This window comes from Neofelis nebulosa, chromosome 6 (assembly GCF_028018385.1).
Source record: "Neofelis nebulosa isolate mNeoNeb1 chromosome 6, mNeoNeb1.pri, whole genome shotgun sequence".
NCBI classification, from domain to species: Eukaryota; Metazoa; Chordata; class Mammalia; order Carnivora; family Felidae; genus Neofelis; species Neofelis nebulosa.
This window is the reverse complement of record NC_080787.1, coordinates 43,503,567-43,518,785: the sequence shown is the minus strand read 5'-3', so window position 1 is coordinate 43,518,785 and position 15,219 is coordinate 43,503,567. Positions and strand designations below refer to the sequence as shown.

General features: G+C 43.3%; 1 protein-coding gene across 10 annotated transcripts in view; it reads left to right on the top strand.

Moving 5' to 3' along the window:
• The window catches only part of USP49 (ubiquitin specific peptidase 49), an 87,384-nt gene that overhangs the window by 63,161 nt on the left and 9,004 nt on the right, over positions 1 to 15,219 (top strand). For all 10 annotated transcript variants that reach the window (XM_058733912.1, XM_058733916.1, XM_058733909.1 and 7 more), the window contains 2 exons: positions 11,642 to 13,007; positions 14,313 to 14,517. In XM_058733912.1, the coding sequence (XP_058589895.1) occupies positions 11,670 to 13,007; positions 14,313 to 14,517 (1,543 nt within the window). In that variant the 5' untranslated portion in view covers positions 11,642 to 11,669. The remainder of the gene's footprint in view (positions 1 to 11,641; positions 13,008 to 14,312; positions 14,518 to 15,219) is intronic.

The following is a 15,219-nucleotide window of genomic DNA, read 5'->3' as shown; positions in this document are numbered from 1 at the left end:
CCTGAGAGTTGGGAAAGGAAAGGAGTCTGCCCACGGAAATCACTTCTATAGACAATTTTTGGTAGTGGCCCCTGGGGAAGTAGAGTAGAAATTACGTTGGTACTTTGGCTGATATGAAATTTCAAATGATTGACACTTGACCGACGGAGGCTCTGCTATATTGCCACTCTGCAGTACACGGAAGAGGTCTACACTTCGCTGGTCATAAGCTTATGGAGAAGAGTGAGGGGGGTTCCCTGTGCAATGATTAGTGCTACTAAAATATAATTCCTTAGGTTCTCCATGCACCATAAATATCATCTGGCTGCCTATCTCTGAATCTTCTTTTCTAATGAAAACATAATAAACCATGTATGCTCTGTGCTTATCTTCAGTCATCTTGCTGATGCCTGAATTTTTAAGACTGTTGAAACAGTCTCCTCAGTGCCATATCCTTTTTAAAAATAGATAACACATGATTTCTTTTTCCCAGAAGGATCAAAGGTTGATGAATGAGTGTCCTCTCCATCTCCATCCCCAGATTGCCACCACAGAGTATGCGATGTTGCCGGCTTCTTGTTTAACCTCAATGCATGTAAGAGAGAGAGGGAGGTTGTGTGTGTATAGTTGTTTTTTTTTTTTTTTGAACAGTCATGATGGTATATTATATACACCATTCTGCCCCTTTGTTTTTTTCACATACTGTATTTTGAATTGTTGTGCAAATAGGTCTGCCTCTTTATAAAACGAAGCGAAACAAAAAACAACTGATGGTTTCTGTTGTAGGGCCAATTTATAATTTATTTAATCTGTTCTCTATTAAAGCGCCTGAGTGTTCTTTGTAGCTTCCAGTTTTTCTCCTTTTGTGTGTATGTAACAAATACCCCTTTGTATCTGATCCTTCTTTCTAGACATTTGTCTTCTTCTGTGCTCTTGAAATAAAGTGCTTAAAAATTGTGTCTCCACTCATGCAAAATATGATGGGCCTTTGTCCTAAAAGATGTGCTTTGGTGTATTGATGGGGGAGGCCCGGAACTAAATATACTGCTATCATTTTAAGAAACAGGACATTAGGAAGAGGAGGTTCCCATTTCTTGAAACAGCCACTGAAATAACCAACACAGGCATCTAATCCTCACAATCCATTTGTAAATTCTAGTCAGATTTATTTTCCATTCACAGAAATTGTTCCCTTTTTTCCTCTACAGGCAGTTCGTAACGTATATATGTGTCTTCCATACAAATGACCATGTGTGGAAAGCCCTCTTCAGCCATGTGGGGAAGTGGGAGGAGGGAGATTTCACAATTTCACTGCCAGGGCTGCAGCTGGGAGAGTAATTCTTGGCATTTCAAGTTGAAACTTTGAATCAATTTTCTCAAAATAATACATTTGATAGTTAGCTTCGTGGTGGCGCTAGTATTCTAGTACTGCGCTATAGATGCACGATGGGCTTTAACTGGACCAAGTGCTATTTATAACATCGTTCCTCGGAGAAGACCTATCCCAAAGTCTCAACTGGAAAACAACCTGTTGGTTGAGGTTTGTGAATATTGGATCGGATCCATGTGGCCAAATGTTGCTTTGCCAAACATGCGGACTGGGAGTAACGTGTGTCCGCCTGTGGGGTCAGAGGTCTGTGCTCTTGTTTGCTGAGACCACAGGGAGACTTAGGAAGGTACAGGATGGGCTCCTTGACACCTAGATGATCAGAGTTAGTGAGGGAGGAGCAGAACTTGACAAAATGAGGGATTTTTCTTTTCCAATAAGGGAAGAAGTTCAGAGAGAAGCTTTAGACCAAGCAAGAGCATTTCAACAGACTGATTAAAGTGGCTTTGTGACCCCCAAAGACAAAGATACTCAGGAAGTTTTTGTGGGCAGAAGTATTTGAAAGAAACTTTGGGGGCCAGCAAAGAAGTTGCCACCTGAGCCTGAAGGGTATATTTGAGGCCCAGACCAAAGGGTATTTTGCCAGCCATCTTCTGTGACTAACACTGCCGAGAACTGCTTTTTTGATTTGGTGCGTTCGTTTCGGGTGGGAGGGTGTGTTTCACAGTAAAACTAGACGTGATGGTAAAATGATGATAGAGAGTGAAAGGTTCTCACAGATTGTCTAATTCGTGATACTCTTTTGCTATCAGAGAATATATTCTTTACTTTTTTGTCTTAAAAAATTTTTGTGGAACTTTGTAAGCATATCCTAAAATAAAGAGAATAGTATAATGAGCTCTATGTACCCATCAACCAGCTTCAACAAGTATGAATGTTTTGACAGTGTTTCATCTATCTTCCTGCCACTCCCCCCAGAATAGTTTAAAGCAAATTCCACACATCATAATATTTCACCTATAAATACTTGAGATATTTCTAACATACAAAGACTGAAAAGGTATAACCACTGTATCACTGTCACACAAAATAGTTATTTAATGTTTTCTAATACTTTGTGTTCAAATTTCTCCAGCTGTGGACTTTGGGTGGTAGAGAGGGAAGGATTACAAAGAGGCAGAAAGAAATCTGGGGAGTGATGGGTGTGTTCAGTCTTTTGATTGCGGTGATTTTATAAGTATATACTATATGCCAAAACTTACCAAATTGTATACTTTAAATATGTATAGTTTGTTGTATGTCACTTATATCTCAATGAAACTGTTAAAAAAAATAGTGAAAATAGCTAGAGGCATACAATATTTTAAAACATTTTTTCCCAGTTATCTGCAAACTATCTTTTTATAGTTGGTTTGTTCAAATCAAGATTTAAATATGAGCCACACAGGGGCGCCTGGGTGGTTCAGTCAGTTAAGCGTCTGACTTCAGCTCAGGTTATGACTTCCTTGCTCGTGTGTTCAAGTCCCGAGTCGGGCTCTGTGCTGACAGCTCAGAGCCCGGAGCCTGCTTCAGTTTCTGTGTCTCCCTCTCTCTCTGCTCCTCCCCTGCTCACACTCTGTCTCTCAAAAATAAATAAACATTTTTTAAAAATTAAAAAATAGATACATTTGAGGTACACATTGAATGCGGTTGATATGTCTCTAGGTTTCGTATAATCTATAGCAGATCCATCCCCACCCCCTTTTTCCTTGTGTCATTTATTTATTAAAGACTACAGATCATTGAGCCCATAGCATTTGCCACACTCTGATGTGGTAATCTGGCTAATTGCAGCCTTGTGGTAGCATGTTCTGTCACCCACATTTCTCATACCCTAGTAGTTAGAGCTAAATGCTTCACTGGACTCAGATTCAGGTCTTTCAGCCAGAGTACTTCATAGGTGATGCTGCTGTGAGCCCTTTATTACATCCTATCAGGGAAGCATGTAGTGTCTGATTCTCCTGCTTTTAGTGTAAAGCTGATCAGTGGAGTCAGGTGTTATTGGTGTTAACCATTCCTGATAAAGTTTCCTGTCAGTTTTCACCTAGTAGTATAAGAAGCTGCTGCCTCCATCTATTCATTAGGGGTAAATTGTTCGCTGGGTGTGTGTTTGTGTAATTTTTAACAGCTCTACTAAGGTGTAATTTACATATAGTTAACCGCACATACTTAAAGCACACAATTCAAGAAGTTTTGGCACACATACAGACTTTGACATATGTATACGTTGTTGACGACTGACTGGCTGCTGTGGAGAGCATACTGTTTTAGAGGCATATTGCAGGGATAAACCACAATTCCTGGGGTCAAATTTTTGAAAGGTTAACCCTGATTCTCAGTGTCAGAGATTTTCCATATGGCAGTGGAGTAGAAGAGGGAGCCTTTAGTTTGGACCTTGCTTCAACACTAGCTTGTCAGGGAGACAATGCTAAAACATTTACACCAGGTTGTAGCAAATAGGCCCCTTTGATCGGGCAGCAGCATAAATTATAGTAAAGCTGTGTTTCATGTTTATACAGCAAACCTAGTTATCCTCTACTCTTGGCTACCATTTCTCTGCAGAGTCACAGGTGACATTTCTAACAGTGTGTGTGTGTGTGTGTGTGTGTTTTCCACGTGGATTCAGAATTTCTTGTGAGCACTCTTTTTTGGCCACCTTTCCCCAGTCTACTCTCCTCCTCGACAAGGTGTTAATAAGTTTTAGGCACAGACCTCTTTGGCAAGAGTATTAGGTTAATCAATCTAAAGGTCAGATCCCTTGAAGGCCAGCTAGCTTAGCTTTGTTCCACAGATGGCATCTCCATAACCCCCTATCAGTCATCTTATGTATCTTGATCACCTGGAGACCTGCATGAAACTGTATATATCTCGGTGCCTGATCATCACGGCTACTAAGCAAACAAAAAAGCGCAAAACATGTTCAATAGCTTCGTCTTGCAGATACTATTAATAGTCGTATACATAATGCAAGCATCCGACTGAAAATCCAACCTGAGACTGAGACTCTGCAATGAAATGGATTTTATATTCAGAAGTTCTTGCGGGACTCTGAAAATACTAAAAATTGTGGAGTTGTATGCTTTAAATGAGTGAATTTTATGGTATGTAAACTATCTGAATAAAGTGCTTTTTAAGAAGTATTTGTGAAAATTAAAATACTTTATCTTGGGGCGCCTGGGTGGCTCAGTCAGTTGAACGTCCAACTCTTGATTTCTACTCAGGCCATGATTCCAAGGTTGTGGGATCGAGCCCTGTATCAGGCCCCGTGCTGAGTGTGGAGCCTGCTTAAGATTCTCTCTCTCTCCCTCTGCCCCAGTCCTCCACTTTCGTTCTTTCCCTCTAAAAATTAAAAAAACAAAATAAAATATATCATCTTGTACAGAAATGATACTCAACATTCTAGAAATAGATGAAATCACTGAGAAGAGAGCCAAAGACAGAACCTTGAGAAAAGCCTACATTTCCAGGAAGAGAGACACACAAAAACAGGGAAGGTATAATTACAGACATAGGAAGAAAACCAGAGAAGAACAGTAGCCTAAAATTCAGGCTAATGAACTTCGCTATAAGGAAATTACTAATGACCTTTGAGAAAATAGTTTCCATGCAATGGATGTGGTGAAGAGTGAACTGTGAGGGAAGATGCAGCTGCACATGATCTTGCCAGAAATAAAGTAGGCGGAGGAGGAAGTGTCTGTATGCCTCTCCTTCTCTGTCTAGACAGGAGAGACTTGGGCATATGTGTACCTGGAGAGAAAGGTGAACAAAAGACGGCAGAGACTGAAGGTACAAAGGGCTTAAACCCAATTCCAGCTCTTACTGTGGTCAGAGAGGTTGGTATTTGGTACAGAGCAGAGCATTTTTTCCATGCTGGTTGTGCTGCCCTTGTCATGTCCCTGCTGGGCCACAGGTACGGCCCCTGCCCTGGGCAGAGCAGGGTCATGGGCCTGGCCCAGCTTCCTACGTGAACCCTACTCCTTTTTTACTGAAGAAGGCAAGGCCTAACACAAGTGAGAGAGACACATGGGCGTAACCTAAATCTGCTGTCACCAACGATTAGACAGTCATTCCTGAACACCGGTACTTGACTACTGACACCAGGTGAGCGGGAACACAGCTCACAAGGCTTGGCACACCCAGCGTATGAGTATGCCATTGCCCGTGGCTCAGAGTCACTGCTTCAGTAGTCAGCCCTGTCCTCAGGTCAGAGGTCAGAACACATTTAGTCAGTGCTTCTGAAGCCCTCTCAAGAGAATTCAGCCTCTCTAGGAGTCTCCGAGCAGTGCTCTGACTTATAGGTTACCCTCCTCCCCTCTGGTCACCCCCATATTCAGGGAGGATGGGAACCCAGAGGGAGGGGCGGGAGGAAGGGAGCAGCAAGGAGTGGGGACACTCCACCCATTCAGCCCCCTCCCCACACATACACTGCCTTAGCAAAGGGCTTCTGAGCACTCTCACCAATGTCATCCCTCTCAGGCTCTTCTCCTACTTTTTGTCTTATTTTGTATTTTTATTGTTTTTGCCTTACTGTAGCCGTAATCTAAAAATGCAAAAGTCTAGTTTCATTGTGCTTATAATACAGCCTGTTAGAGCCCTGCATAATACTCTAGAATGTAGCGTTCTTCCCTTTGGGGTTATTAACTGTACCTTCACCTTTTCCTTAATTGTATATTGGTATTAAATTATATTTTCCCATATCTTTTGGAAATAAAATGTTAGCTGAAAATAAAATTCATTTCCAGTACTTATTTAGAAAAATGTATTCACCGTGTCTTTTCAAGCAGTCTTTGCGAGTTTTGTGGTACATGCAATTTAGGGTACATTTAGTAAGTTGAAGGGTTAAAATACCCTGTGCTGTCGCATATGGCAGTGAGCAGAATCGCAGATGTTGATGATACCACGTAATTAGTATTCTTTTATGTAAATGAAGGCTGTCAGCATGTTACCATAGTGTCTACTCTCTCTGAAGCTGGAATTTATGCCACTTGGTCTCACTAAGACCAGGCAGGATTATTCCACTGTCCTTAGTTAAGAACTGAGAAGAAAATCACTATGATGAGGGAGAGAGAAGAAATGGGATTCTCTCCAAAGGAGATTATTTTTTTCCTATTTGGTTTTTGTTGATTCCCCCCGCCTTCCCTGCAGAAGTTTTATTCTGGTGATGTAGTTAACACGTTTAGGATCAGCTAAGAAATTTGCTACAAGAGAACAATTGGAATGCCCCAATTAAAAGACAATCATATTTTTAAGCTATAGATTTTTGAAAGATGATTGTAATGTTCGGTCATCTCATACAGAGACTTAAAAAAAAAAGAATGGGATAAATCTAGAAGTTCCTAATTCAGAACAAAGGCATGAGTTGAAGATTTCATTACCTTCTTCTAATTTAATATTTAGTGGCACTAACTATAGTGGGATGCTTTTAAATAGTGATTATGTCTTGTAGTCGAGTTGATTCATATTTTTAAAATAAAACTATGGTAATTAAAGAAGCAATAATATTTTGTCAAGTTTATTTACCCCATGTGTAGATCAATCCAGGGTGTGTAGGACATTCATTTAAAGTTGCTCATCTCCTTATCAATGGAGAACTGTTAAGGCACATCTTATTCTTTGCCAGTTACACTGCAAGTTTAGCTCTGGGATGTTGGGTGTCTGTCACACTGGGTGATGTAGGTTTTAAGTGGAAGTGTTAGGACTATTATGGCCTTTGGGAATTATGAAGGAAAAGGTGTACATATCAGCAAAATGTAAAATAGAATTCTTTACACTTATGGGTGTTAGGCCTGGTTCTTAATCAGAGTATGTATGAGAGGTATGTTAAACCTTGCCTCTCTTGAACGGAGTATACCTGGATTGTGTTCTCTTTATTCTTTATTTTGTATGTTGGTTAAAGTGGCTTTTTTCTTTTGTGTCATTTTTGGGTGGTTTCCATTTCATGATATGTTTTTTCCCCAGAGAAGCTAGTCTGCCTAGCTTAACTCAGTGTGGTGAGGTACAAGGTAGCCCTGTGTTTTCCTGAATGGATTTACTCTGCCATATGGCAGGTTAGTGAGTTGCCACGACAGATTTGTAATGGGAAAAGGGCTGTGTAGGAAAGGATGTGCGTGATCAGCAGATTTATAGATCAGAAAATGAAATCAGAAGAAAGAATTTCCAGAGTGCCCTTTCCATTTGACAGCTCTTCACGGAGAGGGTGTGGAATGGTTCTTTGGTGTTTTTCTATTTGGGCTTTTGGCTGTTCAGCATAGGCCTTGATTTTGCAAGGCATCAGTGTTCCAAGTGTTGTGTTGCTGGCTTCCTGTTCACAGAGATATTCTCTTTGTAGGATTTAAAGCTGTGCTGAGTTTCATGTGATAAGATCTCTGTAGCAATTAAATTCCTGAAGACACATCAAGGCTCCTGTTGGCTAAAATGGGGATTTGCCAGGTTTTGAGTCATAAGAAGAGGCTATTCAGATACGATTCAGTGAGTACTGAATCTTTCAAAGGAAAGAAAACAAAAAGAAAAGCCGAGTGAGCTAAAGATTTATATGTCCTGGTGTATTTAAGTCTGTGCTATCCAGTATTGCAGCCACTACCCATATATAGTTATTTAAATTTAAATTAATCAAAATTAGGAGCACCTGGGTGGCTTAGTTGGCTAAGTGTTAGATTCTTGATTTCGTCTCAGGTCATGATCTCTAGGTTTGTGGGTTTGAGCCACATATCAGGCTCTGTCCAGACAGCACAGAGCCTGCTTGAGAGTCTCTCCCTCTATCTGCCCCTCTTCCGCTCTCTCTCTCTCAAAATAAATAAATAAACCTTTAAAAGTTAAATTAAAATTAAAACTAAAGGTTCAGTCCCTCATTCTCACTAGCCACATTGCAAGTACTCAATAGGCACAGGTGGCCAGTTAATACAGTATTAAGCAGCACAGATAAATTATATTTCCATTATTGCTGGAAGTTCTATTGGATAATTAATGTTGGTCGAAGTAGAAGATGTCGAGAGAGAAAATTCTTTCTTTGATTTCCATGAGGACATCTTCATCCCTATCATTTACTGGATTAGTGCAGTGGTTCTGAGGTTTTAATGCACAAGCAAGTCCTCTGTAGGGCTTATTTTAAATGGAGACTTGAGACCCCTCCCCAGATTCTGATTCATTAGGTTTGGAGCTGTGACCAGAAATCTGTACAAATAACAAGTATCCTAGGGAATTCTGATGCTGGTAAGTGGCTCAGAAACTACATTTTGAAAAATATTAAGTGAGGAACTTGAGAGTTGCCAGTCTCTTGATTTTGCTTCCCCCTTCGCTCTGTAATTATTGACTTTCTTTTGTGTCCCCAGTAATTGGTTACAAGCACCATGCATACTCAACTTCAACTTTTGGTTGGTAATAAATAGCAAAAAGAAAATTCATTTATTTACCATCTCATCTTTTTAATATATGTACGTTTTAATCTGGCTGTGCCCTACAAAAAGTAAAAAGAAATGGTTAATTCAGTGCCATTCTGGACTGTGTGGGAAGGTAAGTCTGACAGAACACCTCTGACCACTACGAGTTGAGCACCCACAAATTGTGAAGCTATAAAGGGGTGAAAAAAGAAATATAACACATGATCTTCTCACCGAAGAAGATTATATCTAGTTAGGAAATACATCCAGAGACTTACAGGGCACTTAGTAAAACAAATCAATAACTAGAAAAATAATGTAGGAGAACCTAAATCCTGAAAGAACTCAAAGGAAAAGCATGATCTGACTTGATTGAAGATCACCTCGGTTGCTTTCCTTTGTATGATTTAAGGGTTTCTTATCTAGGGACGTGGCCTTTGCCAATCTGGAATGGGCAATAAAAAATAGGAAGGATCTCTCATTTGGTCCTGTGGTATATAGTTGTAGGTTTTAGCAATAGGACAAGGCCAAAAAGGGCATCTGGAAACCAATTAAAGGAACTACTCAGAATATACTGGATTTAAAACTTCTCTGGGTGACTCCATAATCATGCAACTTCATTTGCTCACAGAAATGAAAGTGTAGAAGAAATGGGGTTGAAGGAAGTTTATAGGAGGAAATACCTTTAGGAAATTTAAATATTGGTACTGGCAAAGAAAAAAAAACTGTCAAGGTTCCAAAGAATAAAGAGTTTTCTTTTAAATTAATTGTCTAGCCTCTTTTCCTTAGAGAAATTGCCCATTAGGTTTCTCGGAAGAACAATATGGAAGAAGCAATGTTAGGAAGACAGGAAGAAGAAAAAAGCTCAATATGGGGGCGCCTGGGTGGCGCAGTCGGTTAAGCGTCCGACTTCAGCCAGGTCACGATCTCGCGGTCCGTGAGTTTGAGCCCCGCGTCAGGCTCTGGGCTGATGGCTCGGAGCCTGGAGCCTGTTTCCGATTCTGTGTCTCCCTCTCTCTCTGCCCCTCCCCCGTTCATGCTCTGTCTCTCTCTGTCCCAAAAATAAATAAAAAACGTTGAAAAAAAGTTAAAAAAAAAAAAAAAAAAGCTCAATATGTTGCCACTATTTTAAAAAGCATTTTCATGTATATCATCTGGAAGATTTGCTTTTTTTTTTTCTTTTTGCTTGGTAGTTTGGTTAAACCAGTAGCCACTCCATCACTTGTCCTAAGAGATCTAATTCGGTACTTACATATACTTTTAGTAACGAAAGTAAAAGTTTTCCCACTGTTTCTACAAGATGTACATGTTCTTTTCACATTGTCTTAGTCCCTCAGGGTTGCTATAACAAAAATACCATGACTCGGTGGCTTATAAACAGCAAATGTTTCTCTTAGTTTGAAGGCTGGGATGTCCCAAGATCATGGCACCAAATTCCATGTCTGGTAAGGACTTCCTGATTCACGGCCATAAGACTGGCTTTTCACTGTGTCCTCACGTGGGTGAAGGGTGAGGGAACTGTTTTATAAGGACACTAAAATCCCATTCGTGAAGGCTCATTCCATGAGGGTCAACCCATTCATGACCTGATCATCTCCCAAAGGCCCTGCCTCCTAATACCATCACCTTGGGCAAGGGGCATTTTAGCACATGAATGGGGGTTACACAAACATTCAGACCATAGTGGACATATAAAATGTTATTTAGGGGCGCCTGGGTGGCGCAGTCGGTTAAGCGTCCGACTTCAGCCAGGTCACGATCTCGTGGTCCGTGAGTTCGAGCCCCGCGTCAGGCTCTGGGCTGATGGCTCGGAGCCTGGAGCCTGTTTCCGATTCTGTGTCTCCCTCTCTCTCTGCCCCTCCCCCGTTCATGCTATGTCTCTCTCTGTCCCAAAAATTAAAAAAAAAAAAAAAAAAAGATGAAAAAAAATAAATAAATAAAATGTTATTTAGATTGGGGTGCCTTGCTGGATCAGTCGGTAGAGCATGTGACTCTTGATCTAGGGGTTGTGAGTGTGAGCACCATGCTGGGTGTAGAGCCTACTACAAAAAAAAAAAAAAAAGTTATTTAGATTCAGACTCACAGACTATCTCCTTAGCCAGGTTCTTTGGACCCAAGAAAAGAAAAATGGCACCTTAGGGACACCTGGGTGGCTAAGTCAGTTATGCGTCCAACTTCAGCTTAGGTCATGATCTCAAGGTTCATGAGTTCAAGCCTCGTGTCAGGCTCTGTGCTGACAGCTCGGAGCCTGGAGCCTGCTTCAGATTCTGTCTCCCTCGCTCTCTGCCCCTCCCCTGCTCGCACTCTGTTTCTCTCTCTCTCTCAAAAATAAACATTAAAAATTTTTTAAAGAAAAATGGCACCTTGTACTGTAGAGGACTTTCTCTTTCTTACTTTTACCTGTCCTGTTACCTCTATTTTGAAATACATTGAAACTGACCTAAGATTGCCTTTACATTTGAGGGTCTTCATCTCTTACTGGTATTTGAAACATTATGTCTCTCCTCTCCTGTCCCTTTGTGCATACAACTAAGATCTTGATCAGTACAAGATACAGAGGACATGATCAGTTCAGAGATGGTTCAGAATACAAGTTTCTTTCCCCTGGTGGCCAGTTGGGTGCAATGTGAATGAACTAAGGGTAATGACATTAAGGAATACAAATCAGCTTCACGTAAAAATTAGCTGATATTCGGGAATTTATACAAGCTTAGAAAATGTAAAGATTCGACTTGGTGCCAAGCCCTCCCCCCAAGACAGTATTTTATCTCTTAACTTCCTTCCAAAGGAACCAATTTTGAATTGAAAACTAGTGAGCATTGAGTTGAAAACGGCGGTTGCGAGCCTTTTTCTAGGAAAAGATTTTGCTGAAAGCTCTCTCTCTCTCTCTCTCTCTTTTTCTGGGGCTCTGTCGTGTCAGGTTGAAAGACTGGAGCCTTCTATAAGACATGGATAGATGCAAACATGTCGGGCGGTTGCGGCTCGCCCAGGACCACTCCATCCTGAACCCGCAGAAGTGGTGCTGCAGGGAGTGCGCCACCACCGAGTCGGTGTGGGCTTGTCTCAAGTGCTCCCACGTGGCCTGCGGCCGCTACATCGAGGATCACGCCCTTAAACACTTTGAGGAGACTGGGCACCCGCTAGCTATGGAGGTCCGAGATCTGTACGTGTTCTGTTACCTGTGCAAGGACTATGTGCTCAACGATAACCCCGAGGGGGACCTGAAGCTGCTCAGAAGCTCCCTCCTGGCGGTCAGGGGCCAGAAGCAGGACCCGCCGCTGAGGCGCGGCCGGACGCTGCGGTCCATGGCCTCGGGCGAGGACGCCGTCCCGCCGCAGCGCGCTCCTCAGGGACAGCCGCAGATGCTCACGGCTCTGTGGTACCGGCGCCAGCGCCTGCTGGCCAAGACGCTGCGGCTCTGGTTCGAGAAGAGCTCCCGCGGCCAGGCGAAGCTGGAGCAGCGGCGGCAGGAGGAAGCGCTGGAGCGCAAGAAGGAGGAGGCGCGGCAGCGGCGGCGCGAGGTGAAACGGCGGCTGCTGGAGGAGCTGGCCAGCGCCCCTCCGCGCAAGAGCGCGCGCCTGCTGCTGCACGCGCCCCGCGCCGCCGCCCCGCGCCCCGCCCCGCCGCGCGCGCCCGCCGGGGGCCGCCCCCAGCCGCGCCGCGCGCCCGCCATAGCGCCGGGCGTCACGGGCCTGCGCAACCTGGGCAACACCTGCTACATGAACTCCATCCTGCAGGTGCTCAGCCACCTCCAGAAGTTCCGCGAGTGTTTTCTGAACCTCGACCCTTCCCAGACCCAACAACTATTTCCCAAGGCCCCCAACGGGAAGGCTCCGCTCTCCGGCAGGCCGGCCGGCAGCTCGGCCACCGAGCTGTCGGCCAGGAGCGACCGGGCTGAGTCGTGCGAGCGGGAGGGCCTCTGCTTCAACGGCGGGGCCTCCATCAGCAGGAGCCTAGAACTCATCCAGAACAAGGAGCCGAGCTCGAAGCACATTTCCCTCTGTCACGAACTGCACACCCTCTTCCGTGTCATGTGGTCCGGCAAGTGGGCCCTGGTGTCGCCCTTCGCCATGCTTCACTCCGTGTGGAGCCTGATCCCCGCCTTCCGGGGCTACGACCAGCAGGACGCGCAGGAATTCCTCTGTGAGCTGTTGCACAAAGTGCAGCAAGAGCTCGAGTCCGAGGGCACCACGCGCCGGATCCTCATCCCCTTCTCCCAGAGGAAGCTCACCAAACAGGTCTTAAAGGTGGTGAACACCATATTCCACGGGCAGCTACTCAGTCAGGTAGGTTGGCCCACCCTGACCCCTACACTGCCCACCGCACTGCAGGGAGGCTTGCTGGTTAGAGTTTGGGCTTCCTGTGAGTGCCTCCCACAGGTTATCTGGGAGGACTAGGGTAGCCAACATTTGCTGGAATTACGCATAATGGGGGGTGGCCATTGTACCTTGCATTGTGCTGTACGTTGTGTTGGCCTCGTTGGGGAACTTGCCTCCTCTTTCTGGGTTGAATTTGCCATATTGTTTCATTTTCAGTGAATGTCTTTAAGCTTTAATGACAATATAGGTAATATAATCTCATTGTTAAAATAAGTACCCATTGTTGGCATGCCATCCCTAGATCAGTTTCAGGAAACTGAACAGGTTGCCTATAACCCTGGTTCCACCCTAGTTTGAAAGAGCATTCTTCCTTCCAGGACATGCTTTACATAAAAGGAAGGGAAGTGGCTAGGAGGATGCCCAAGGCCTAAGCAAGCTTCCCTCCTGTTCCTCATTACCTCTTCTTTTCTGGATTGTTAGCATGTAGGGACATAAGCCAAGACTCATAGATAGAACTTTGTGCAGAAAGAATTTTTAGAGTTAAAAAACTGGACAACTTAAGAGATTGAGGTGAAACTTCTACATTATGCTACTGAGGTTTGTGTCTTGGTGTTTACAGTTTTAAAAGAGTGATGAATGGGATGGAAGAGAAGGTTTATTTAGGCTTTTTTTTAAGCATGTGAAAGGGGAAGTATTTATGGGCACTTCCTCTACACGCTGAGGGTCCATAGGAAGAAAGGTGCATCGGGAAGGTTATGGGGGAGAGGAGGTCTAATAAGGTACCCTGAGGCTCTTTGAATACAAGGATCTGTGTAGGGATACTGCAAGAAACAAGGGCAAAAAAGAGAGGCAAGTTGGAGTGGGTGGAAGGAGCAAAGTCTGGATGAAGAAGTTGTGAGGATGAGAGAAGCACAGGAATCTGCCAATTCTCTATCTCAGACCGATCTGTGAATGATCCCATGATAACTATTGGTCTGTACTACCACAGCATTGAATGGTAGAGCATGCTTTGGGAGAAGAGAAGAGAGAAAGGGGAAGGTAATAACCTGTGCTGTGTAGTTTTCCAGTTCCAGCTAGCATCATAGTTAGCAATGTATACCAGAAGTAATATGCTCTAATGCTCTTAAAGTTATTATTTTAGTATTACAGTGAAAGATTTTTTTGAAAACTACACTTAGTTTTGGTAGGTTATGTGTTTTCTGTAAATCGAGCAAAAGTGTATGTGGGAAGCATGGAGATTATATAACCTGTGAATCAATCTTTTCATTCTAGGTCACATGTGTATCATGCAATTATAAATCCAATACCATTGAGCCCTTTTGGGATTTGTCCCTGGAATTCCCTGAACGGTATCACTGCATAGAAAAGGGGTTTGTCCCTTTGAATCAGACTGAGTGCCTGCTCACTGAGATGCTGGCCAAGTTCACAGAGACAGAGGCCCTGGAAGGGAGAATCTACGCTTGTGACCAGTGTAACAGTGAGTGCTGGGAGGTGGAAGTGGAGGGGGAGAGGTGGGTGTGCACCTGAAATATCAATTTAAGATGCTGCTTTTGCCCTTTTCATCAAAAGTAACAATGATAATTCTGAGTGGTTTTAAAGCATCTTTTAAAGATTTTTTTTTTCCTCCCATTTTCCTGAAAACAAGCATGTCGACGTCGTATGTTAAAAAACAAAACCAAACCTAGGTGTTGGGCTTCCTTTGACTCCTGCTGTGATTGACATTAGTTGTTATCTTGGGAGGCATTGAAAGGATCCTGATATGGGGACTCTAAGAATGTTAGTACTTGCTTCCTAGTGCTACAAGGGTCCTACTTAAATTCATGAATATAGATTTGACGGTTCTTATTTCATCTAAAGTCAGGTGGCATAGCCTGTGTGAGGGTTACGGTATCAGAAATGTGTATTTTTGTACCGAATTTGTAGATTTCAAGTCTGTCAGAATTGATGCTAAAGATTGGTAGGAGACCAAGAAAGCAAGTCGTAAGGTGCATCATCTTCATGGTTACTTTCTGCATTTGTTTTCACATGCCTTCACATGCCATGCATTTGGGGAAGTGGGGGAAGGAGGTCATAAAGTATCTCTGCCATGGCTCTAATTTAAAGTGGAACTCTTTAGGGGCGCCTGGGTGGCGCAGTCGGTTAAGCGTCCGACTTCAGCCAGGTCACGATCTCGCGGTCC